Raw genomic sequence first — 27,504 nt, 5'->3', positions numbered from 1 at the left:
AAAGTGCCTTGTGCTTATATGAAAAATAGTAGTGTTAAATGAGTGACCCACTCCCAGGAGCAGTGTCTCCTTCTTATTGAGTGATAAATTGTTCCTTTAAATAAATATGTGATAGTAAAAAATTAAAAAATTATGCACAATTACAATATGAAAAAAATCCAAAGTTGTGAAGTTTCTCCAATAAATTAATCCTTGAATAATCAATGAAAATGGATATCCAGTCTGTTACAAATCATAAGCCAAAAGTACCATGTGCTTTAAATAAACATGAATATCTCCAAGAAAAAAATTCATAAAATATTTTTAACTTATATTAAAACGTGCAACACACAATGCATGCTTGAACAAGAAAGCTATGTAATAAAGTCTTTGGTGAAATAAAATAAAATACGGTGACCAGTGGTTATTTGTTCAGTGATCTTCTTAATAGGAAAGATACAATAATAGAGTCTATATGTGAGCTGAAATAAATAAAGTGACCAGTGGCTTATTCAGTGCTTTTCAAAGACAGGTGCCAGCAACCATGTTTTGTGATTCCTGTATCTCCAGTGTACACGGCACACCAGGTAGAGTGGCCCCTTACCTTACTGCTGTAAGGTAAACAGCAAATCAAACAAACAACAGGGTCCAGGGGTTGTGCCCTAATTCCTGGTAGATGGGTACTGGCCACCTCGGCTGGGTTTTTTCCCTCAGATCATTTCCATATGGATCTTAAGCTTCAATACCATCCACAGAGGTCTCCTCTACTGCCACTTCCAGCAATGTCTTCTCTCTACTTCCTCCCGGGAAGTAACACACTATACTATATCGACACACTATATTTCACCTATTTTGAACATTCTTTTCACTACAGTCATTATTTAACCCCTAGTGGGTCTTTGATCACCACTTTTTACAACATATTGTTCACCATCACATTTATCATTTTTGAGAAAGAAATTGTTTATGTTATATTTTATGGATTACTAATGAGGAGTCGTTTGTCGCATGCATATTAATTACACTTATTAGAATGGAAAAAAGAGTTAATTAATTATTCTTGCACATATAAATTGGTGTACACATACAGTATATACACTTTTTATTTTTTTATATTTCAAAATATTTGCCGATATTAATGATACCATTCTAGGAACTTTATAGGTATAGCGCCACATCTACTCCCTTCCCTTTCTTTAACCGCTCGTAAAATGCCTCTGCCCGCCAAAGCGCCTACAAAGCGATTCAGCAGGGGCACTTTGTGGGCAATTGTGCTGCTAGAAATGACGGTAAAGTATCGCTAAAAATAACAGCACTTTACCTCCGATGCCCCCAACGCCAGTGTGAAAGTGCCCTAAATATTATTGTTACTTCAAAACTGCCAGGTACCACAGAAAGAGGTAATCAGGAGGCCCCATCAAAATTATGATATGGTGCCCCATGATCTGTAGTTGTGCCCCAGGCCTCCAGAGTCTTCATCTTCCATATTCCCTTAATACTAAATACACTCGATGGAAATATCTAAAAGTAAAAAGTTGAGCGGTAAGAAGCTGGGACATAAGGAAAATGCTTACTAGGTCAACTCTACCTTTTACTAAAAGGGTGTTATACACTCAAACCTTGGATCTAAATGTGCACATGCAATTTTTTTTCTTTTTAGATTATGATCCTTTGTATTCAATTTTCAGGTATTGTGATGGATGGCTGTGTAGCACAACTTCTCAATGCTTTGCCTTGAACCTTTCCTCACACCTGGGGACCCTCTTAAGATAAAAAAAACCTTCTGTGTGTAGCAGCCCCCCCCATCACCTACCTGAGCCCCTTCCCTCTCCAGCGATGTCCATTACCCCCTCAGCCATCCAGTACACTCCTCCTGATTGGCTGAGACAGAGCAGCGGCTCAATTGGCTCACATGGCTGTCAATCAAAGTCAGTCAGCCAGTCAGGGCAGAGAGGGGGCTGGGCAAGGTTAGGTGTCTGAATGGATACATGGAGCTCTGACTCGGCTTGGGTGCCCCTTGTAGCAAACTGCTGGCTGAGGGGGCACTCAAAGGAAGGAGGGGTTAGGAGGAGCAAAGAGGCACCCAAGAAGAGGAGAATCCACGCTGCTCTGTGCAAAACCCACTGCACACGGGAGGTAAGTATTACATGTTTGTTATTTTTAAAAAAAGAGCCTTTACGATCACTTCTTACAATTCTAGCTCTTCCTGGACTCAAAATTCTGGCAATGAATGACTCTCTAATCGCAATGCCTAAAGGTTTATTATGGCCCCTGAGGGTGTCTGTTATACAGTGAGAAGAGGTGGTTGGCCATTTTCTATGTACTTACTGATGACAGGTTTGTTCTAAATCTTCCTGTCTCATAAAGTGGTAGCTCACATAGTACAAACATGGCAGACAAAACACAATTTCAAAAGTATGCTTTTGTTTAATTTGGAATTGAAGACAATATGTTGGGGTCATAGTCTCCAGTATAGCTTCACTTCTCTATATGATCCAGGGATCACCTTCCATTTCATTCTAGGTGGATAACTGTAAGATGAAGATCCTTAGATTGAGGAAGTATATACAGATTTCATGCATACTAATACACATGCACACATGCAGAAGGTATTTGTACAGCTCCGTATCACTGTGTGTTCGGGTGTTCTATGTGCTTTATGTAGTAATAGTCATCTTCATTCGGTATTTCAAAGTTGGTAATTTTAAGAACGACATCAGGTATAGATACAGTTCTACTGAATCGGTCTGGAACTGCGGTATTTTGGCGATAGGCGTGATATATAATTAAAGGAGGAGATTGTTCCGGTTTCTGATGGTTCCAGGGTAAGGCATGGAATTTTGGATTTGCATAATTTACAGCTTTACGGGTTCTACAGGAGAGGGAGACTGTCCCTCTTAGTGATGTAGGGATGACATTTGGAGTCTTAGCCATTCTAATCTGTCCAAGGGATCCTAAAAAAAAAAAAAAACATTATATTATTTTCTTTACCTGACAAATAATAAATACATACATAACGGAGGTACATACTTCTACTATTGAGTCAGTTGAAGTTTTATATCATTTCACAATACCTCATATGTAAAGACAAAACATACAGATCAGATACAATGAAAGCATCTTGAGATTTTTGGATTGCCACACGCAGATTGTTGGCTTTTAAGATTAACAGATCGTTTTCTTTTTTTATCTCCAGTAATGAGGACGGTTTATGTAAAGCAGAATAATATGCAAAATGATGGGACTTCCTTTGGTAATGTAAAGAGAGGGACCATGGTACAGAGCTGGTAGGAATTATACTGTGTGTAATAAAGTGATACACAATGTTATTAGAAAAATCCAATAAATCAAACATTTCATCAAAAAAATAAGTGATGCCTTCATGTGACATTTCTCCATTCTATACACTGACTTTCTTTCCACTCCTTCATACCCTATAAAGTAACTGACCACCTATTATAGTTCTCTTGTACTTTGTAGACAGAGAACTGTCCCACCTAATGGTAGTCATACATGCTTCAGTTTTATTATCCGATCAATGTGTGATTCAACATCAACTATTAAATCGCCATGACTTCCCTTCTGAGCGATTTAGGCTACTTTCACACTGCTTCTTTGCAAAAATGTGGCAAAAACATCGTTTTTTTTACTGCATCTTTGTCGCATTTCTGGTGTATTTTGCACCTGTGAAAAAAGGATATGAGACTCAAAAACACACCAAAAATGTGCATTTTGGATGCATTTTTTACATAATTGTAATGCGTCAATTGGGATAATTGGAAATGCAACAGACCTGAAACTGACCAGTGTGAAGAGTTCCATAGGATTTAATGGTCATGCGTTTTTCTTCCCCGTTTTCTTCCAGATGATCAGTGTGAAAGCACTGATCAGAAGCAATTAAGCTGAGTCGATTGCTTGGGGAGGAAAATTTGTCCCGAAAACTCTCAGAACATTTGTTTGTCATTTGAAAGATTTTTTTTTTTTTGCTTTTAACATTTGATTTTGAAATGAATGAACTTTACTGAACAAAAAACACATACCAGAGAACATACAACTAGAACCTACAAGGCCCCGTTGCAAGGAACCATGAAGGGCCCGCCTGACATCTGGTCCCAGGGCCTTTACCAATAATCTTGGGGTCTTTTACTCCCAGTGGGGGCCCCTTGATTATGATCCTGCAGCAGGACCACTTCCTGACATCTTGGACAGGGTTGCCACCTTTTCTTCAAGCCAAACCCAAAGACTTTAGCAGCACACAGCAAATTCTTTTTTTGTAGTGTACATTATACATATATTTTGTGATCAAATAACCATTCTAATTGTATTTATTTAATCACAAGAGTCCCCCCCCCCACATCAGAGTCCACGGAGTTCTGCTTTACATCTGAATATGCAGTTTACCATTTACATCTGAACTTGCACGGTTCCTTTACCCTGTAAGGTGGGACTGTGTAGACTCTGATATAAGGGAGAACTCTGGGGACTTTGATTTAAGGAAGAACAGTGAGAACTCTGATGTAAGGGGGAACACTGCAGACTCTGATATATATGGGGATCTCTGGTAAATGGAGAATCCACGTACATCATCATTCCCAGCATTCCCCTTTAATCAGGGTTCCCAGAACCCCTGTTGCTTCAGAGTCTTCAGAATTTCCACTTGCACTATAAGGGCATGTGCAAAGCGATCGGAGAACCCATTGTTCTATGTGGGGAGGTGGATGTAAACAGCTGTGTCCATTTACACCTGCCTGCATCCGATCCAATGAAACAGATAGATGGGGATCAATTCACCATCCGTCTAGTGGATTGGATGACAGGCAGGCCGGCCCATAAAGAACAGTGAGCTGTGCCCGTGTCCGCTCTGCACAAGTGGAGAAGACACGCACCTATCATCTGCCTGCTCGGCGAAGATCAGTGGAGAGATCTCCCGCTGAGCAGGCATATCCGATTGGCAGAGTCCGGCCATGTGAAAGGACCCTAAGGAGGAGCTCTGTGGATTGTAATGTAAAGGGGAACACTGATGTAAGGGGTACTCTGGGAATCCTGATGTAAGGGGGTCTCTACTCACCAAAGCCCCCACTTACATCAGAGTCCCCCTTTACATTACAGTCCACAGAGCTCTCCCTTACATTAGTGTGCTCACAGACTGGCGAGATAAGAGCGGATGGGAGGGACGCTTCACTCACCATAAATGGAGTCTTGGGCCCTGGAGTGGTCAGCAAGCAAGGCCTACTAGCCTGTGCTATACATACACATAGCATGGCAGAGCATGCTGAGGATTGTAGTGCACCACACCAGGGAAACCCCAGCAGGATGCTGTGTTGTTAGAGGAGCTCTGGAGGTGACAATGCACTCTCTTCAGTCCCCTCAATGTCTGACCCACCTGTGTGTTGCCTTCTTTTCAATCACTAAGAAGCTGAATTATGAAGGAAGGCTGTCCCGGAGAGCTGTGGATCCCTTGTGGAGGGAGTGCATGCTGGCCTTTCCTGCACTAGATGATTTTCCCTTTGCGAGGCATTGAGCTACCAGGGATTGGCATGTGAGTGAGGCCACAGGGACACATAGGAGGGGGCGAGATGAGGAGAAGATCCTGCTCTCTCTAGTTCTTTCCTCTCCTGTCTGAGTGTTTGTGTGAGGAGGGGAGGGGTGGTCTGGGCAGTGTGAGAGAGAGTGTAATAGACACTCTGGGGGTTATTTACAAAAGGCAAATCCATGTTGCACTACAAGTGCAAACTACAAGGGCAAAGTATACTTTTAATTGCACTGGAAGTGCATTTGGAAATGCAGTCGCTGTAAATCTGAGGGGTAGATCTGAAATGAGCGGAAGCTCTGCTGATTTTATTATCCAATCATATGCAAGCTAAAATGCAATTTTTTTATTTTCTTTGCATGCCCCCCCCCCCTCGGATCTACAGTAACTGCACTTTCAAGTACACTTTTAGTGCAATTTCAAGTGCACTTTGCACTTGTAGTTTGCACTTGTAGTGCAAAGTGGATTTGCCTTTAGTAAATAACCCCCTCTGTGCTCATAACTGCGGCCAGAAACCCTGGAGCCACTTCCCAGGCTTTTCGGCCTCCCCCACAGTAGTGGAACTCCAGGGCTCAGTCACAACTACAACTGCTACGACCCTGGTAGTTCCACCACTGCCACATGCTGAACACTGTTACCATTCTAGAAACTTTTCTCAACCTGCTTCTTCGAATTTTCTTGTCACTGTGGTCGAAAATGAATATCTATTTGACCCAAGTAATGATTAGAAAAACAAACAAACTTTTTTAGAACCTGCTTTTCCTATTTTTCATTTGAAATTCTGGCAAAATGACCAGTTCAAAAAAGAAAAAACAAAACTTGAAATAAAATAAAATTATTGGTGAGCTGCAATGTATTACATTTTTTTTGGGGGGGGGGGGGGGGTGGGTTAGATATGTATTGTAAAATCTCACTTTTGATCATAAATACAGGATGGGCCTGGTAAACGCTAAACTTTTTTTCTAATTTTCCAAAATTGGACACAAATAAATATTAGTTTTAAAGTCCATGTATGCTTTAGTCTTTGCTTTTATATTTGACATTCCCTGCAACTAAGTCATTTGGTTAGGAAGACATACCTAGAGAAAAGAGCAGGAAAAGTAGGAAGAATCCCGCAGACATTTCCATTTTAGCACCCTCCTGTGAAAATAAATAATATAGCAGAAAACTGAAATTCAGTATAACATTATTAAATGACAGAGCTGACATACAGCAGACATATGGGAGTAAACCACTCATCTGCAATCTATCTTCTTCTTTGATGCTATTCATGGTAGCCCTTCAGCACCTGGTTAATACCTTTGCATCTGAAAATCTGCTGCATTATATACTTTTTGCAAGCATCTTTACAGGCATAAGTTACCTAAACTGAAGCAGGTTAGAAAAGCTAAATATTGTTTTAAAACATTTGAGACTTCACCAGCAAACAAAAATCGAAAATTTAAATTAAACGTTGTCACTGGCTTCATCTCTTGCGTTGGTATTGACCTTGTAAAGTTGTCTGCAGAACATTTTATGGAAATAGCAACTTTGAGCTGAGTGTTTATCCGCAATCCTTATTAGTGTTTGGCAGTCCCTGTCATTCAGTTTCGGTGTTTGCCCATCATTTGGTGGCTCTAATGAAGGCTTGTCATGCTTTGTGTATGCAGTCACTCCCATGGACACTATTGCTTTTGAAAAAAAATAACTTTTGACTAAATTAAAATTTTTAATATATAAGCTCTATATATGAACAATTATTGTTTTTTTTTTGTTTTGTTTTTTTCATTGTAGCCTACACAAATGAAATTAAGCTTGCCATGTGAGTCTGAAGAGCAAAATGTCTGAAAAAAATGTAATTTACTTGATAGACATATCAACTGACTGTAGTGGGGATGTTGCAAAATGTTATTGTAAATAATATAGAATGCAGAATTTGAACTTACAGTATTATGGTATGGTATTTTGAAAGTTGAAATTTCTTCATCACAGAAGAATGCACTAAATAAACTCTTTAGACAATCAGAAGGCTCTCAAAGCTCTCTCTTTTTGCAAACATCGACCTGATCTATATTTTTCTGTCTCCACCATCCTAACAATGGTGGTGTTCTTGTTTGAGGCTGACCAGAATGATTTTGAAAACATGGAGTTTGCTGTAAAATTATTGACTACTAAAATTTTGCTAAACTAAAAATTTAGTTTCTCTCATTAAGCTGCTTAGGCACATTTATTTCCAAAAACAACTGCTCTTCTATATTAGATTAAAAACATATCAAAACATAACATGCCAAACCAACATCAAAATAATAAATTCCATTAATAAAATATTCACTTAAATAACATGCATAATGTTCTTCGTTATAAACTAATGTCATTAATCAATCAGTAAGTGCTGTATAGTCCTCTTATGTTACCTATGTGACTCTTAGCCCTTGTACACACGGTCGGAGATTCCGACGGAATGTTTCCTATCGCACCGTTTTGTCTGATATCCCGACTGTGTGTGGTCTGCATCGGACTGTGTCTGTCGGAATATCCGACGGACCAACTTTTCCAACTTGCCAGTAAAATTTTTCGACAAAATGCTCCGATCGGACATACTCCAATCATGTGTAGCCTACTCCGACGGACAAAGTGCCACGCATGCTCAGATCAAATTTGTAGACCAAAGCTATTGGCTACTAGCCTGAACGTAGTCCCGTCGTAACGAAATAACGCCATCACGTTATGTACAATCTGAGTTTCCGACAACTGAGTCCGACCGTGTGTATGCAACATCACTTCCGGACCTCTTCCGGAATTATTTTGGTTGTCAGAATCTCCGACCGCGTGGACGGGGCAAAGTATTCGTGCTGATATATAAACATGCCAAACATGTTATTCATAACCTAATTAATTCATGCAAATTGATTGATTAATGTGCAATCCTTATATTTCACTTGTGATTGTTCCACCAACAAATGGAATATAGAACATTATATTTTTTGCCATGAGTTTTTGGAAAATGCTAAAAAATATTGTTTTATCTTTTTTTCAGACAAACTTGTGACTTTAATGAGATACAGTATATCTCAAACATGCTTTTGGTATACATGGAATTACACCCCAAAACACATTCTGCTACTTCTCCTGAGTATGGGGATACCATATGTGTGAGACTTTTTGGCAGCCTAGCCACATACCCAAAATCCAATGACCACCTTCAGGCTTTTAAGGGTATTGAATTTCCTGACTACCTATCACATTTTTGGAGGCCCTAAAATGCCAAGACAGTAGAAACACCCCCAAATGACCCCGTTTTAGAAAGGTGACACACCAAGGTATTTGTTGATAGGCACATTGATTCTTTTGAAGATGTTATTTTTGCCACAAATCTTTGGAAAAATTATAAAAAAAAAGAAATTTTTTTTTTCTTGATCATACATCACGGGACATACATCATATTTTGACTCCCAAGATGATATGGTACCCGGGCCTCGTCAGCCGAAGAAACAAGGTTTTGCCTGCAAGTCCTCTCCTATTGGAAGACTGGGCTCTGGGAAAACCAGACTTGGTGTACTATTTACAAAGTGGCACAAAAGTTTCTGGCAGAGTCTTTTACAAGGTCCAGGTAAGAGATTCCTCTGAGAAGGAACCCAAAAAATCCTGTGGTTGTGAGCCGTGCACATCGGCGTGCACGGAGCTTTACTGCGCAGGCGCCAAGCGGCAATTTTTAAAAGCCCAGAGCACCAGCGCCAGCTGTAAGTGGAAGACACAGGAGCTGTGGGCAGTAAGCATTCGGTATATGTCACTGAAGACTCCCTTAAGGCTACATTGGAGGGTTTTGAAGGGAGAATCATGAATTTTATTTCAGCTTCCCTAAAAGATAGCAGAAAAAGGGGTAGATCCCCTCCCTCTGCTGAGATTCCTCTTTCAGATGACACCTCCTACAATGAGGAGAGATCCCTATCTTGGGACAGGGATCATGAGCAGTTGGATGAGTCAGAAGAAGAGGAGAGAGTCCCCTCCTCCCAGGCACTCAGAAAACAGTCCAATATTATACTGAGTTGGTGCGTACCACATTCAGAATGCCCGCTGCTGAGGTCGCCACATCCTCTGTTTCTTCCCTGGGGGTCAGGAAAATCCCACAGACTGCCTTTTCCTTTCCAATTCATCCCTTAATGGATAAATTGTTGTATGAGGATTGGGGACATCCCGATAAACTGTTTGCTCCTCCTAAAAGGTTTTCTATGCTTTATCTTCTGGAGGAAAGTTTCACCAAGAAATGGGGGGTCCCATCTGTCGATGCGGCTGTTTCTTGTGTCAATAGAAACCTGACCTGTCCTTTTGGATAATGCTCAGGTATTTAAGGATCCAACTGATAAGAAGCTGGAAACATTATTGAAAGCCTCCTTTTCCATGACTGGCACTGTAGTGCAACCTACAATCGCAGCTTTGAGGTTGTGTCAGTTCCTCAAGGAACAGGTTAAGCAGATGCTTGGCTATCTTCCCAGTGAGGAAGTGGAGGATTATGCATAAATACTGCAAATTCTGTGTTTTATGATTGATGCGATTTTGGATTCTATCCAACAAGCATCTTGTTTGTCTCTCCTGTTGGTACACATGCGAAGGGCCCTATGGCTAAAAAATTGGGCAGCTGAGCTATCATGCAAGAAGCATTTGATTGGGTTCCCGTTTAAGGGGGAACGTTTATTTGGAGAAGAATAAGACAAGTTTGTCCAAAAAGTTTCAGGGGGTAAATCTACTCTCCTTCCAATCAAAAAAAGCAAACGACCATCATTTAGGCGTTCTTTTTCTGCCCAAAAGCTTCCTTGTAAAGGGGCACCCGGCTTAGCCGAGTGGGGGGAAGGCTCCTGCAGTTTGCAGAAGCCTGGCGGGAAGGGATCCGGGACAAGTGGGTAACCTCCTCGCTATCTCTGGGCTACAAGCTAGAGTTTCAGGAGATTCCACCTTCTCGCTTCCTAAGGTCAAGGATCCCCAGGGATCCAGTAAAACAAAGACCACTATTTCTGGCCTTAGATCACTTACCATTCCAGGGGATGATAGTGGAAGTGGACCCAAAAGAACAGGGTTCAGGCTTTTACTCGAATCTCTTCACCATTCCAAAGCCAAATGGAGGTGTCAGACCTATCCTGGATCTGAAGGATCTCAACCTGTTTTTACGCATCCGGTCCTTCTGAATGCAGTCAATACGCTCTGTGGTCTCCTCCCTGCAAAGGGGAGAGTTTATGGCATCAATAGATATCAAGGATGCATATCTTCATGTGCCAATTTTTTCCGCACACCAAAAGTATCTAAGGTTCGCGGTAAATCTGCGCCATTTTCAATTTGTGGCCTTGCCGTTCGGTCTCGCTCCTCGAGTCTTCACAAGGATTCTAGACCCTCTCTTGGCAAACCTAAGAGCTCAGGGTATAACCGTGATGGCTTATCTAGACGATTTACTTCTCATAGAGAAAACAGTAGCGCTCCTGAACCACAGTGTTACCAGAACGCTAGAACACCTGGAAAGCCTAGGTTGGATTATAAACCTAGAAAAGTCGTCCCTACAGCCTGCTACCAGGTTGGAGTATCTGGGCATGGTCATCGACACCGCTCAGGGCGGGGTGTTTTTACCAAGGCCAAAAGCCTTGGCTATAGGGGGTCTGGTGCGCCTAATTCTGGGCAGAAGATCTTCCCCCATTCGGTTGTGTATGAGACTGTTAGGGAAAATGGTCGCCTCCTTCGAGGCCGTTCCATTCGCCCAGTTCCACTCAAGGCCTCTGCAAAGATGCATCCTTGCGGCTTGGAACAGGAAGCCCCAGGCCTTGGATCTTCCTATGTGTCTATCCCCAGGGACACGCAAGAGTCTCGTTCGGTGGTTACAAACCAAGAATCTGCTGAAAGGCAAAACTTTTCTTCCTCTTCCATGGAAGATTATAACTACAGATGCCAGCCTGACAGGCTGGGGAGCAGTGTTGGAGGAGACATGCTCGCAGGGGAAATGGTCTGCGATCGAGAAGCTATTGCCCATAAATGTTTTGGAGATCCGGGCAGTTTATATGGCTCTCATAAACTGGTCTTACAGACTACGGGGTCTCCCTGTTCGGGTTCAGTCCGACAATGCCACAGCAGTGGCCTATATCAATCACCAGGGTGGCACCAGAAGTCTGGTTGCACAAAAAGAGGTGAATCGCATACTTGCTTGGGCAGAAAGGCATGTTCCATGCCTTTCTGCAGTCTTCATTCCAGGAGTGGAAAATTGGCAGACGGATTTTCTGAGCCGCCAGCAGTTGTGCCCAAGAGAATGGGCTCTGCACCCTGACGTGTTTCGGAACATATGTCACAAGTGGGGCACTCCAGACGTAGATCTGTTTGCGTCCAGATTCAACAGAAAGCTGGACAAGTTTGTGTCAAGGACGAGATGCACTTGCTCAGGGGTCAGATGCTCTGACAGTTCCCTGGGATCAGTACAATCTAATTTATGCCTTCCCACCGTACCCGCCTGTCACGATTTCTGGGAAGAGTCAAGAGGGAAACAAAGTCGGTTCTTTTGGTAGCCCCGGCTTGGCCCAGGTGACCTTGGTACGCAGAGATCGTGAAGTTGGCAGTAGGCAGGCCGTGGATCCTCCCTCTCCGGCCAGATCTACTCTCACGGGGTTCAATTTATCATCCTGCTTTACACAGTCTGAGTTTAACGGTTTGGCTGCTGAGACCCACATTCTGAGGGATCGTGGGCATTCAGGGTCAGTCCTTTCTCCTTTGGTCAATGCCAGAAAGCCGTCCTCCAGGCTTATTTACTACAAAATCTGGAAGGCATATGTTTCCTGGTGTGAACCCAGTTGATGGCATCCTAGAAAGTATGTCACTAGTAGGATCTTGGCTTTCCTCCAGTCAGGCCTAGAAATGAATTTGGCCGTAAGCACTATCAAGGTGCAGATTTCGGCCTTGTCAGTGTTTTTCCAGAAGCCACTTGCATCACATTCCCTTGTGCGGGCTTTCATTCAGGGGGCTATGCGGATAAGGCTGCCAGTCAAACCACCACATTTTTTTGGGGAAAAAAAAACAGTTTTGTGCTTAAAAAAAAAAGAAAAAAAAAAAAAGGTGTAGTTAGCCCATTTTTTTTTTTACATAATGTGAAAGATGAAGTTCTGCCAAGTAAACAGATATCTAAAATGTCACCCTTCAAAATTTAACACGCTCATGGAATGCCGCCAAACTTCAGTACTTAAAAATTCCCATAAGTGAAGCTTTAACATTTTTTACTGGTTACCTGTTTTGAGTTAAAGAGGTCTAGGGCTAGAATTAACGCTCTCACTTTAACGTTTGCAGCGATACCTCACATGTGTGGTTTGAACACAGTTTTCATATGTGGGCGGGACATATACATGTGTTCGCTTCTGCATGCGAGCACACGGGGACAGGGGCGCTTAAATTATTTTATTTTTTTGTTCTTTATTGTTAAATCACTTTTATTCCTATTACAAGGAATGTAAACATCCCTTGTAATAAGAATATGGCATTCCTATTTGGTCCTCTTTACAGTGAGATATGGGGTCAATAAGACCCCAAATCTCACTTCTAGGCTGGGAAGCCTGAAATAAAAAAAATTTAAAAAACGATTCCCACTTCCTACACGAGTCAGCACCGTTTGTTCGAATGCAGAGGCCGGGAGTGACATCATATCATTGCCTCAGCCTCTAAACCAGGGATATGCAATTAGTGGACCTCCAGCTGTTGCAAAATCACAAGTCCCATCATGCCTCTTGCTCTGGGTGTCATGCTTGTAGCTGTCAGAGTCTTGCTATGCCTCATGGGAATTGTAATTCTGCAACAGCTGGAGGTCCGCTAATTGCATATCCCTGCTCTAAACGATCATAGATCGGCTATGATCATTCTTATGGTGTAGGGAATCGCCAGCTGAAAAAGCAGATATCTGAATGATGCTTGTAGCTGCAGACATCATTCAGATATATCCGCTCAAAGTCAAGGACGTCATATGACAGCCGGCGGGCAGTGGCTAGAGAAGCCCCTCACAATGTGTATTTTGCATGTTTATTTTTGTGCATAACTTTGCATTTCTCAGTACTGAACTTCATCTGCCATCTAGGTCTACCACTATATCATTAATAAACAAATTGAACAGCATTTGTCCAAGACAGAACCCTAAGGCACAACCTTTACAACTTTAGATCATTCAGAGAATGGGTCATTTAGCACTACCCTTCCTACCCATATACATACAATTTCATCAACGCTAACTGACCCCATTTGATGGATTAACCACTTGCCGCCCGCACATTGTCAAATGACGGGATTTTGAGCTGCTGCGCACCCCTGGGGGCACCCATCGTGGCGATTGTTGTTTCGGGGTGTCAGTCTGACACCCCGCAACTACGATCTCGGTACAGAGTCTCCAACGGAGACTCTTTACCACGTGATTAGCCGTGTCCAATCACGGCTGATCACAGTGTAAATAGGAAGAGCCAGTGATTGGCTTTTCCTCACTCGTGTCTGTCAGACACGAGTAGAGGAGAGCCGATCGTCTGATTTTTTTTTACCAAAAATATGTAGAATACATATCGGCCTAAATGAAGGAAAACAATTTATATATATATATATTTTTTTGGGGGATTTTTATTATAGCAAAAAGTAAAAAATATTTATAGTGCAAAAAATAAAAACCGCAGAGGCGATCAAATACCACCAAAAGAGGGCTCTATTTGTGGGGGGAAAAAAAGGGACGTAAATTTTGTACAACTTCACATGACCAAGCAATTGTCAGTTAAAGCGACGCAGTGTCGAATCGCAAAAAGTGCTCTGGTCAGGAAGGGGATAAAATCCTCCAGGGCATGAAGTTGGTAAACAAATATATCTGCTTTTGTAAGATCATTTAGGACTCTGCCTCTTCTGACTCTGCTCCCTTGCTGGAAGCTCTAACATGAGGAAGCAAAGCACAGTCTATACCAAGATGGTTGCCTCCATGCAGAGACACTGCATAACAAGGCATGGTAAATCAGTAATGAGGCAAATATTAGCTGCTGGGAAACCACAGGAAAAACTGGTGACTAGATTTTTATTTTTTTTGGGCAAAGCTTTTAGAGTTCAGTTCCATACCTCCCAACTTTTTGAGATGGGAATGAGGGACACCTATCAGCAAAAGCATGCAGGCATAGGACACACCCCTTGCCACGCCCCCTTAAAGGAGAATTGTACAAAAAAAATTTTTTTTACCACTATTCATTTATATTGGCTTTTGAAATTTACAAATGCAGCAATCAGGTGAAAGGTTTGGCGCTAGAAAACACTTTTTGATGGATAAAAAGTACTTTTTTTTATATACCTCTACATAGATCAGACCAAAATGAGGGACAAATGAGGAGGAATGAGGAACAGAGGGACATTGCTCCAAATCAGGGACAGTCCCTCGAAATCAGGGTCAGTTGGGAGCTATGCGATTCCTCCTGAAAGCTCAATTGTCAACAAAATGCATGTAGAACAATCATTTGCAGATCATGCATGGACAGCTGCCAGATAATGCCTTTTAGTCTTATTGTTTATAGAGGATAAGCATAATTTACCCATGCCCTTCTTTCAAATTTTAAGCCTGGCACAACAATTAACAAGGTAATTTGGGGGTGTGAAATTTTCTCTTTTTCCTGCATAAAAAATAAAAACATAATACTCTACCTGCACATCATTATATGAATGTCCGGAGGTTTGCAGAAAATATTTTTTTACGGTTTTGTATTCTTCAGATGTTGTGTCCACAGGTATCACCTGAAAATGTTCTATCCCAGGGTTTGTCCAGGTTGGTGGATATGTAATTATCACTGTCATAAAGAAATAAACAAAAATTTAATATTCAGGAAACTGCAGGGAATGCTTAACATCCAATCAGTCAAAAAGAATCTCCTTGGCATACAACTTGCTAACCACACCTGTCGACCAGCCGTCCCCCTCAATCAAGTTCTGGTCTTCACTCACAGACACTCCGCCTTCACCTAAACTATGGCATCAAACTTTAACCTAACCCCTACGCATTTCATATTCTATCTCCCACTGGGAATCCCCGCAAAAGCTTTTTCACAAGTGGTATTTTACTTCAACCAGGCTGGTTGTAATTTATTCCTTGGATTTCACCACAATGCTGGAGAGGTTGTAATGAATTGGGAACCCTACGCCATATCTGGTGGGACTGCCCTAGTATCAAAAAATATTGGCAAGAAGTATCTATCTTAATTTCTACTAAATGCAATATTGTCCTCCCACTGAACCCATTGGATCTTCATCTGGGATTGTTGATTACCACTTCAGCTGGACAGTCCATGGTACTGGTAACTCATAATCTCAACTTTGTGGGAACAGTTTGGGGATGGCCACTTCCTGTTCCAACATAAATGTGCACCAGTGCACAAAGCAAGGTCCATAAAGGACATGGATCAAACAAATGTCTTCCCCCTGGATTTGGACTTTAACGGTATATATAAGAATTATATTAAGTTAGAAAAAGTGTTTATCAGAACACATAATTAAAAAAGATAATACAAAATGTATTAAAAAACAACTGAAGGTGCTACAACGGTAGCAGGATAGCGATATAGAGGATCTCCTCTATCTCACCATCCTATTACAGTTGTAGCACCTTCAGTTTGTTGTAATGTACACTCCGTGTTATCTTTTTTAATTATGTGTTCTAATAGACAATTTTTCTACCTCATCATGATTGATATATATACCTAAGTGCAGTTAAAGAGGAAGTAAACCCTGATGAGTTTACTTCCTCTTTGATTCACTGCAAAGGTAAAGCATAATGGACTACTGTGCATTGCATAGTAGTCCATTATGTGTCACTTACCTGACACAGGAGCCAGCGAAGTCTCCGCTGTCCCCTGTAGTTCCGAGCGTCCATCTTCTTCGTCTCGCTGCTCCGGCGCTGCGATTACGTCATTCCCACGCATGCGCACGTGCTGTAGACAGCGGTGGCTGTCTTCAAGTAAATATCTCCTAAACTGTATAGGTTTAGGAGATATTTCTTGGACCTACAGGTAAGCCTTAATCTAGGCTTACCTGTAGGTCAAAGTGGTTTGTAAGGGTTTACAACCACTTTAAAGTTAGTGCTTCTAACTTAGGATGTTGGCACTATGAAGTAATCACTGATACCTCCTATAAGGACATGGATGAGCGAGTTTGGGGTGGAGGAACTTGACTGAAGTTCCTTTTACAGAAGAACTTTCCTATATAGCAAGACGTAGTTCATCACCAGTTTACAAGCCAATGGTCTGTTAAGGCTATATTTGCATCTTTGCATGCTTGTTTATTGCTGTGTTAACCACTTGCCACAAACATACTGCAAGTGGGCAGCAGGTGCAGGCACAGCAACGTACATGTACATTGCTAGCTTACTTCCAGGTTTGGGGCGTGCATGCTCATACTCCCTGTTGATCCGTGTTGTAACTGAACACAGCATGAGTTTGTCAGCAGGTTTCAGCCTATGATTGATTTCAGCTAAAACCTGTTGATTCGCTGTGTCCAGTGTCCAATCACAGCACAGAGTTCTGTGTTTACAAACAGAACAGTAATCTGGCTGTTTTTTCTGCTGAAAAGCAGGGAGAAAAAGTTGCCAGATTGGTTAGTAAAAGCAGCACACATTACACTTGTTAGGTACACAGTTAACCCCTTAAATGCTCCTAGATGTTAACCTTTTCTCAGCCAGTGTCATTAGTACAGTATTATCACTGATCACTGTATTAATGTCAATGTCAGTGAGTTACTGTCCCTCCCAGCCAGTTTTTGTTAGTGACAGATTGCTTCCCACAGTATAAGTTGCTGATCACCACCATTAGTGGCTTAGCTATGGGGATGTGTCCCACCCCCAGGTGACACCAGGTGCAGACTGGCATCTGCGCCGCATTGAGAGGGCGTCACATTTCCCCCCTCCTCCCCGACTGGGATCTCCTAAGCTCCATACGTGTGTGTGTGTGGGGGGGGGGGGAGTGAGGCAGTGACAGACAGGGTGCCTGGAGTCATCCAACCTTCCCACGTGCCGCAATCAAATTTCTTTCCCCGCCGGCTGCACTCACTGCAGACTGGATTATTAGCCACCTCCTCCTCGGCTCTAACATTTCATGTGCACAGACCAGGTGAAAGTGCAGAGGAGGAGGAACACCACGCCACAGCATCCACCGGGGGGGGGGGGGGAATTGGCAGGTAACATTTATGCTGCCAGGAGTGATTTTAGGGAGGAGGTGGGGCGGTTAGAGGAGGTTATGAGCTGGGGGTGCTTTGTTTTGGGTTAGAAAGGACTTGTGCTAGATGAGGGGGGGGGGCAGATTTGAAGTTTTACCCCCCCAGCACAATTCCTCTCCCCTCCCAAAGCACCCCCTAGCACATATTCTCTAACCCCCGAAACCAAAGATCTCATCCCGGCTCCATCCTTCCTATCCTTCTCCGCGATTCCATCCCGACTCCATCCATTCCCCCAATCCCATCCCAGCTCCATCCATTCCCCCACTCCCATCCCAGCTCCATCCATTCCACGCTCCCATCCCGGCTCCATTCTCCTCCTCCCCCGATCCCATCTCCATCCGTTCCCTCGATCTCATCCCCTTCCAGCTCCATCCATCACCCTTATCCCATCCCGCTCCAGCCATCACCCCAATCCCATCCGGGGGGGGTGACACCATGTTTTACAGCAGCAGGTGACAACCCCAGTGACGCCACTGACCGCCATTACCAGTTTAGCATCTATAGCTAAAAACAACAATATGTATACACCTTAAAAAAGTAAAGTACTAGTGCGCACAACCCCTCTAAATTAACTAATTCCTAATAAATGGCTAATTAACTAAAAAAAACACAAGGAAGCTGCCAACACAAATAATGCTCTCAACACTTTTTAAAAAGATGTATATAAAAGTGTGCGGCGCTACCTTAAAATACCAAACTATATGAACAAAACAAAACAAGCAGAAGACAAAATAAATGTGCAAATAGCAAAACTCAATGCTAAAAGCACATACACCACAAATGTGTATACTGGCTAAGAAGTGTAAATCACCTATAGCAATAAAGTAAATCACAATCGCATATAATGTGCAAAGAATCGCATAACATGTGCAAAGAATCACAAAATAATACTAAAAAAATATCCTAGAAAATGTACAAACTGCTGTTCCAGTGTTTACAAAATAATAAAAATTAAATACAATATAAAATGTGCAAATCACCTATAACAATGTGATAAATGAAGATCACATACAATGTGCAAAAATCGCAAAATGGTGATAAAAATATAGAAAAAAAACAAAAAAACAAAGTGTCCAAAAATGTTCAAGCTGATGTTCCAGTGCTTAATAAATAAATACAGTATCCAAACATGCTGATAACAACATGCCGTATTCACTCGGAAATAGACGTGTTCCACAAACCACCTTCAGTGCTCCACCAGTGCATCCCCCGTTTCCCCCAGTCTCTCACCTTAATGCTAGACCCCGCAGGGTCAGATACACATGTAGGGGGAATAGATGAAATGGTTCCTTCTCTCTCAGTAATCCTCACAAGATAGTCTCACAGGGTAATCCCACAAGGTAATCCAGTGCCAGTACTGTGCTGAAATCTGTAGGAGTGTCCTCCTCTATAAATGTCCCCGTTATTCTATCCTCCTCCATAGACTGCTGATCATCCCTCACATACCTCTCTTCTTCTTCTGATTTCACCTCAAATTCCATATCGATTGGATCTCCACTCTCCTCTGCTGCCACTTCCAGCAATGTCTCCTTTGTACCTCATGGATCGTCTTCGTCTGCATCGATGCACATTATATGCGATTGTGATTTACTTTATTGCTATAGGTGATTTACACTTCTTAGCCAGTATACACATTTGTGGTGTATGTGCTTTTAGCATTGAGTTTTGCTATTTGCACATTTATTTTGTCTTCTGCTTGTTTTGTTTTGTTCATATCGTTTGGTATTTTAAGGTAGCGCCGCACACTTTTATATACATGTATACACCTTAGTTGGAAATCACAACTTTCACACAAACCAATTAATATACACTTACTGGAATTTTTTTTTAACCAAAGATATGTAGTAAATTACATTTTGGTCTAAATTAGATTTTTTTTATTGGATATGTTTTATAACGGGAAGTAGATTTTTTTTTTATTCACTGTCGTTATTTATCCTAGTATAGCCAGCTCAATACTAGGCCGTACATGCAGTATCTCACAAAAGTGAGTACACCCCTGGCATTTTTAATCTATCTTTTCATGCAACACCACTGAAGAAATGACACCTTGCTACAATGTAAAGTAGTGATTGTACAGCTTGTATAACAACGTAAATTTGCTGTCCCCTCAAAATAACTCAACACACAGCCATTAATGTCTAAACCGCTGGCTATAAAAGTGAGTACACCGCTAAGTGAAAATGTCCAAATTGGGCCCAATTAGCCATTTTCCCTCCCTGGTGTCATGTTACTCGTTAGTGTTACAAGGTCTCGGGTGTGTCAAATTTGGTTCCATCGCTCTCACTCTCATGCTGGTCACTGGAAGTTCAACATGGTTCTCTGAGGATCTGAAAAGAAGAATTGCTGCTCTACATAAAGATGGGCTTGGCTATAGGATTGCCAAGACCCTGAAACTGAGCTGTAGCACGGTGGCCAAGACCATACAGCGGTTTAACAGGACAGGTTCCACTCACAACAGGCCTCACCACGGTTGACCAAAAAAGTTGAGTGTACGTGCTCAGCGTCATATCCAGAGGTTGTCTTTGGGAAATAGACCTATGAGTGCTGCCAGCATTGCTGCAGAAGTTGAAGGGGTGGAGGGGGGTCAGCCTGTCAGTGCTCAGACCATACGCCACACACTGCATCAAATTGGTCTGCATGGCCATCGTCCCCTCTTCTAAAGACGATGCACAAGAAATCCCACAAACAGTTTGCTGAAGACAAGCAGACTAAGGACATGGATTACTGGAACCATGTCCTGTGGTCTGATGAGACCAAGATAAATGTATTTGGATTAGATGGTGCCAAGCGTGTGGCAGCAACCAGGTGAGGAGTACAAAGACAAGTGTGTCTTGCCTACAATTAGGCATGGTGGTGGGAGTGTCATGGTCTGGCGCTGCATGAGTGCTGCCGGCACTGGGAAGCTACATTTAATTGAGGGAACCATGAATGCCAACATGTACTGTGACATACAGAAGCAGGGCATGATCCCCTCTCTTTCGAGACTGGGCCGCAGGGCAGTATTCCAACATGATAACGACCCCAAACACACCTCCAAGATGACCACTACCTTGCTAAAGAAGCTGAGCGTAAAGGTGATGGACTGGCCAAGCATGTCTGCAGAGCTAAACCCTATTGAGCAACTGTGGGGCATCCTCAAACAGAAGGTGGAGGAGCGCAAGGTCTCTAACATCCACCAGGTCCGTGATGTCGTCATGAAGGAGTGAAAGAGCACTCCAGTGGCAACCTGTGATGCTATGGTGAATGCCACGCCCAAGAGAGTTAAGGCAGTGCTGGAAGATAATGGTGGCCACACAAAATATTGACACTTTGGGCCCAATTTGGACATTTTCACTTAGGGGTGTACTCACTTTTGTTGCCAGCGGTTTAGACATTAATGGCTGTGTGTTGAGTTATTTTGAGGGGACAGCAAATTTACACTGTTATACAAGCTTTACACTCACTACTTTGCTACAATGTAAAGTGTAATTTCTTCAGTATTGTCACATGAAAAGATGGAATTAAATATTTACAAAAATGTGAGGGGTGTACTCACTTTTGTGAGATACTGTATATGTACAGCGGTATTGCGGTGGCTAATAAAAAAAAAAGCCTCAAAAGCAAGTAAAAAAAAAAAATATGGCCTGAATCATTTTTGGCAAAAGTGTGCGACAATAAATTTGAGCATTTACATTGGTGTGTAGTAGTGCGAGTGTACCTGCTTACTCTATATCGGCATTGGAATGACATTAGGAATGGATGCCAATGCTCCATAACACACATAGTTTGATGTTTTACATGTGGGTGATGTCCGTGAAAATATGCTAATAGCCAGTGATTAAACTTTATAAACCATGGGGCGTGGCCTAGCGTGGGAGGTGATCAGATGTGTTTCTGTGCAGCTCTGGTATCTCCTACTATTCTGCAGCATCCTGATCAACCATAGATGAAAATCGTCTCTAATTCAAGTCTTCCCAGTTAGGAAAGTTTTCTGCATCCTAGAGTGGCGTTTTGGTGGCTAGCCTCCACTCTTGATCTCTTTGGGGACAGCCAGGATGCCTTCCCGCCACCTTCCCAGACCATTTGGACGTGTCCCTGAAAGCGACCCCAGAAGAGGATGTCACGGATGACGGCAAGGGGCCTACACTGTTGGAGGTCCTCGGTATCATTGAGGTAAACCACACAGAAGTGTGTCCGGGTCACTGAGACTGAAAAACGGATTAGTGACTTAGAGGACACCATTAACCCCATCCTGCCCAAATGCAAGATTGCAACCCTAGAAGCTAAAGATGGATGACTGCGAGAACCGTCTCAGCAGGAATAACCTGCATCTGGTTGGTCTGATCTATGGATGACCGCGAAAGAACCGTCTCAGCAGGAATAACCTGCGTCTGGTTGGTATGATCTGACCCTGTAGCCTTCCTTGAAAGTTGGCTTGAACAAGAATTTGGCCTCAATCAATTCTCCCCATTTCGTGATTGAGAGGGCCCACCGAGTCCCTGAGCATCCCCTCCCTGAGAGACACCCTCCACGTACAATGGTGATTCATCTCCCTAATTACAGGGATCGCAACTCCATTTTGGGGGCAGCCAGGAAGAAGGGATGTCTCCGGATCAACAACGCTGTGGTGTTCCTGTTTCCCGACTACTCTGTGACAGTCCACAACCAAAGAGCCAATTATAGGCGTGTCAAGCAGAAACTCTGCGAGTGGGATATACAATACTCCATGCTCTTCCCTGCTGCCCTCCGGGTTACCCACCAAGGGAGGGTTTGATTCTTCCACTCCCTGCAAGATGTCCTATCTTGGTGGGAATCACTACCACACCCACCTACCTGATGGATGTCCGCACATTAAGTTGGAAAAGCTGAATCATCTTCCCCCCCCCCCCACCCTTGTCCCCTTATGCTTTTGTTATCCACTACTGAAGATTTGTTAAACGAAAGTTTGGTCGACCATACACATCTCCTGCTGGAGAGTAACTGGCTCAAGCTGCCATGGGACGAGTTACTCTAACTTCCCCTGATTTTTAGTTGAACACTGACCATTTGGTTTTTCTGAAATTCTTTGCTTTCTGTTTCTGGCCATGCACCCCATGCATATTACAAGTTAGGGGTATAAGCCCACTCCCCTTTTTTGGAGCTGGGCAGGGGTAATGCTACCCTTTTTGGATAATGATTATGCTATTGTACATCATTTTGCTGTTGTGTGTATGTTGTATGCGTGGAAGTCCCTCCTGCTCTGGAGGTTTTAATGTCTACACTATGTCTAAGGTAAATATTTGTTTGTGGAATGTCCGCAGACTGAATTCTAAATTTAAAAGAGCATCTGTCTTCAAGGCCCTGAAGCAATATAAACCGCACATCCTGTGTCTCCAGGAGACTCATCTCATAGGTTCTAAGATTTTGGTTCTGAAAAAACATTGGGTGGCCCATAACTACCACTCTTACCTATTCTAAATAGGCCCGTGGGGTTGCAATTCTAATTCGTAAAGGGTTACTATTTTCATGTCACCAAGTTATTATGGACCCTAAAGGGGCAGTATATTATCTTACTTGGGACTATATATTTAATTCCCCTCCTGTTGGTCACAGTATACCTTCCCCTTCTGGTCATGGCTACAGTGTTCTCTGAATTTATTGTACATTGCCTAACTGTCCTATGCTCATCTTGGGGATTTTAACTGTGTTGCAGCCTAAATTAGATTCAAGCCTTTACAATCTAAATTGTTTTGTGTGGGGTGCAATACCTATAGATTTGTAGATTTATGGTGCTGGAAGTATCCCAGACAAGGTGTTCCCCTGCCATTACAGGTCTTATGCTGCCCTCTCCAGAATAGACTATGCACTGACCACGGGTGACCTCTTGCCGTGTGTCCAGTCCATAGCATATCTTTCGCAGACGGTGTCTGATCACTCCATAATAGAGGTGGGTTTGACTTTGGACCACAGACCCTTGTTTCATTCAGATTCCATTTTGAATGACGTGGCCAATTGCTGGTCCTACAATAGTTTCATATTGTAGATTTGACTAGGAAGCAACAATTATATCTCTCTGCTCATATTCATGAGCATGGGGGAAAAAAACAGTAGGCTTCTTGCATATCTTGCCCACACAGACTTTCAGGACAGTTTGATTTCTGAAACTCCCGGATGGGTCAGCTACCTCTGACGCATTGACCATCAACCAAACCTTTGCAGAATTCTATAGCAGGCTCTATGAGGATACAACTTTACCTTTAGAGCAAGCCTTTATGGGTTTCTTTGAATCACTTGACTTTCCAGCACTTAGTAACCCCCAGCAACTTCCCTTAGATAAACCTATCACGTTGGAGGAAGTAACTACAGCCATACACCTCTTACCAACCAGTAAAACTTCGGGCCTAGATGGCCTCCCCTCAGAATGGTACCAGGCACACAGAAGACCTGGCTCCTAGGCTCCTTAAGACATTCCAGGACTCTCTTAAAGCAGAGGCCTGCCCAATTTTTTTTTTTTTTTTTTAGTCAGCAGCTACAAATACTGCAGCTGCTGACTTTTAAAATAAGGACACTTGCCTGTCCAGGGCGCCCGCAATGTCGGCATCCGAGGCCGAACAGACCCTCGGTCCTCGGATGCTGCTGCTGCCATCTTTGGTAAGGGAATTGGGAAGTGACTTCACTTCCTGGTTCCCTACTGCGTCGCACAGCGCAATCTGAATGGTCCCTGCCGTCTCTGGGACCCGTGTGTCTCCCAGCGGGGGGGGGGGGGGGGGGTGGGAAGTGGCGTAGGTCACCGACCACCGCGGTGATCTATGCCCGGAAGTGGGTGCAAATACCTGTATTATACAGGTAGCTACACCCCCTCCCCCCTGAAAGGTGCCAAATGTGACACTGGAGGGGGGGAAGGGTTCTGAAAAGCGGAAGTTCCATTTTTGTGTGGACCTCCGCTTTAAGCAGAGAAACTTCCTAACTATGAATTAAGCACTCATTGTCATAACCAAACCTGGTAAGGATAGTTTGCAATGTGGGTCCTATTGTTCCATATTTCTCCTAAACAATGACGGAAAAATACTAGCAAAGATTCTTGCTCGAATGCCTCGTACACATGATCGGACTTTCCGCCAACAAAACCATGCAATTTTGTTTTCGAAGTGTGTTGGCTCAAACTTGTCTTGCATACACACGGTCACACAACTGTTGGCCAACAATTCGGAACATAGTGGGGTACTAGACGTACTACATGGTTTTTCAGCTCTTTAGCGCCACCCTTTGGGCTCCTTCCGCTAATTTCATGTTAGCAGATGTTGGATGAGTGTTGATTTGCGTTTTTCTTATGGCATTTTTCATTTAACGGTTTTCGGTTCACGCTTTTCATTTCGTGCTTTTCAGTTTGTTTCTGAATGGTCATTCGTCAACCAGACATGTTGCGGAATTGGAGGAGATAACGTGTTTATTATTGGCCTTGGAATTATTGGTTTGACATTTTTTTGGGTTGAATAATGATTTGATTTGGTATATTTTCGGATGCATAGAATGCACTTAGGTTAAAGCAGAGTTCCAGGCTTTTTATGTTTATTAAAAGTCAGCAGGTACAAAAAAACTGTAGTTGCTGACTTTTAATAAACAGACACTTACCTGTTCCACGGTCCAGCGATGCGGCCGAACGTAGCGTCGCCCCTCTCCCCCTCCTCTCTGCCAGTGCCTCCATTGCTACTCTGGGCACCCGGCCGTAACAGCTTTCGGCTTCACGGCTGGGCATGCACGACGCAAGCGTGAGTCGCACTGCACTCCCTGAGTGGACAGGTGATCTCCTGGGACCTGTCACGTGTCCCAGGAGATTGCCTAGAGGGAGGGGCCTCCTAAGGCGAAAGGAGGAGTCACCTTGGCGGTCCCTGGACGGAAGGAGGAAGTGGGATAGGAAGTCCTCCTCCTAACGAAGCCCCCACTCCCCCCCAAAAAAATTACATGCCAAATGTGCTTAAAGCGGAAGTTCCATTTTTGGGTGGAACTCTGCTGTAAGTTCTATTGGCAGATAGTATGTCTAATTTTATTTTTTTAATGCTCAATAAAAAAAAAATTGTGGAGAATAATACTTGGCCATGTGTTTTACTGAGTCATCCACTAATGTAACTCAGTCTGAAGGTTGCCTACTCACTAACCAGGGATGGTTCTGTGTGGAACTTTCTGTTACATAGGGGGACCTTGAAAATCTGTCATTGATATGGGGTTGTGTGTGGTGTGGGTTTGAATGTGTGTCTGTATGAATGTTGTTGGGATCTTTCTGTTCCATCACGGACTACCAGCCCGTTGTACATTAATGGCTATATGACTTGGTATAGTCATTAGCACCTTACGTACCTGTAATGCAAGTCAGTTTCCATTGTACTTTTTGCTGTAAAACCAAAATAAACACCTTTCAAAAAAAAAAAAAACTTTATGAACCATTCTCAACTTTAATAACTCCCGATCTGCTTCACAAGTACCTTGTGCCTGAATTACTCTTTTAATTTTCCCTTCACGTTGTTGCTCCTGAAAAATGAAATATATATATATAAAAGAAAAATTATAATCTTTGTATTTCATCACGTCAGCTACTTTATTAACAAGGAAAGTAAAGTAAAAATGTATTTTCAGACAGAATTTATTTTGGGTCATTGTTGTAGTGTTTAATGTCAAGTGATTTTTTTAGTGCAATGTTCAAATTTTACCCTAATCGGTTTCATCTTTCAAGTTTTGTATTACATATAGAGCTTTGTATATCCTCCCTCTAGTGAAGTGTCCAGCCGTTTGACCTTCCCTGGCACATTGGAAGAAGAGGAATGGTCTTGGGTCAAACAGACAATAAGGATAGTTGATGAGCAGAAATGGTCAGGCAGATCACAAGTTAAAGATCACCGCTATAATGTACCCGAGTACTTTTTTTTGATAAACTGTAATGCATCAATATCTGGTTGGTTGGATGGAGTAGCAATTCTCAATGAATTCTTAAGGTGCTCATCAGATATTTTGGTTTTAATTTTGCCCTTCGTATGCTTCAGCCTTGAAAATAGTTGCTCACAAACATAGGTGCTACCGAAAACTGATGATGTAGGCACCATGTTTTGAAGAAGGGCGTGATCTATATTAGCCCAAAACTGTTACTGTGATGGCCTATACACTTTGGATGTTTTGATATTTTTCATTAAAACACTTTTCGTGCAGAAGTCACTTTTTGTCATATATATATATATATATATATATATATATATATATATATATATATATATATATATATATATATTAAAAAAATAATAGCAGAGACCCTATGGAATAAAATGGCAATCGTTGAAATTTTTTATGTCACTTGGTATTTGACCAGATGTTTTTAAAACGCACCTTTTTTGGGAAAAAAAATATCTATTTTAATGAAAACAAAAACAAAAAAAAACAAAAACAAACCACACACAATATAAATACCCCAATTTTTTTTATATAATATGAAAGATGATGTTACTCTGAGTAAATAGATACCCAAAATATCATGCTTTAAAATTACGCATGTTTGTGGAATGGCGACAAATTACAGTCCCTTTCATTTTTTTTTTTAGCACTTTTATTTCCCTTGCAATCCCTTGTCATCGAAAAAAGGATGACAGGTCCTCTTGATTGATTGATGGATGGGGTCAAAATACCTTTAGAAGCAAAAAAAGATTTAAAAAAAATTGTTTATCTCCACCCTGGACTGGAAGTGACATGATGTTGCTTTGGTCCTCCAAGGCCATAGAAGCAGAGACAGTCTAATCTCACTGCCTCTGTAACCAGCCGGCGGCACCGTCGGATCATGTCTCGGGCAA

The 27,504-nt window shown here is 42.4% G+C and overlaps 1 gene segment (V, D, J or C); it reads right to left on the bottom strand.

Moving 5' to 3' along the window:
* Window positions 1-2,386: 2,386 nt before the first annotated feature.
* The window catches only part of LOC143975543 (Ig kappa chain V-I region S107A-like), a 27,472-nt gene continuing 2,354 nt past the window's right edge, over window positions 2,387-27,504 (bottom strand). The window contains 4 exon segments of the V gene segment in view: window positions 2,387-2,933; window positions 6,589-6,649; window positions 15,155-15,297; window positions 26,155-26,200. Coding sequence covers window positions 2,608-2,933; window positions 6,589-6,637 — 375 coding nt within the window.

This window comes from Lithobates pipiens, unplaced genomic scaffold, assembly GCF_037356315.1.
Source record: "Lithobates pipiens isolate NorthernLeopardFrog02 unplaced genomic scaffold, aLitPip1_a1.2 Scaffold_13, whole genome shotgun sequence".
Lineage (NCBI taxonomy): Eukaryota > Metazoa > Chordata > Amphibia > Anura > Ranidae > Lithobates > Lithobates pipiens.
The sequence above is the reverse complement of the archived record's forward strand: the minus strand, read 5'-3'. Positions and strand labels throughout refer to the sequence as shown.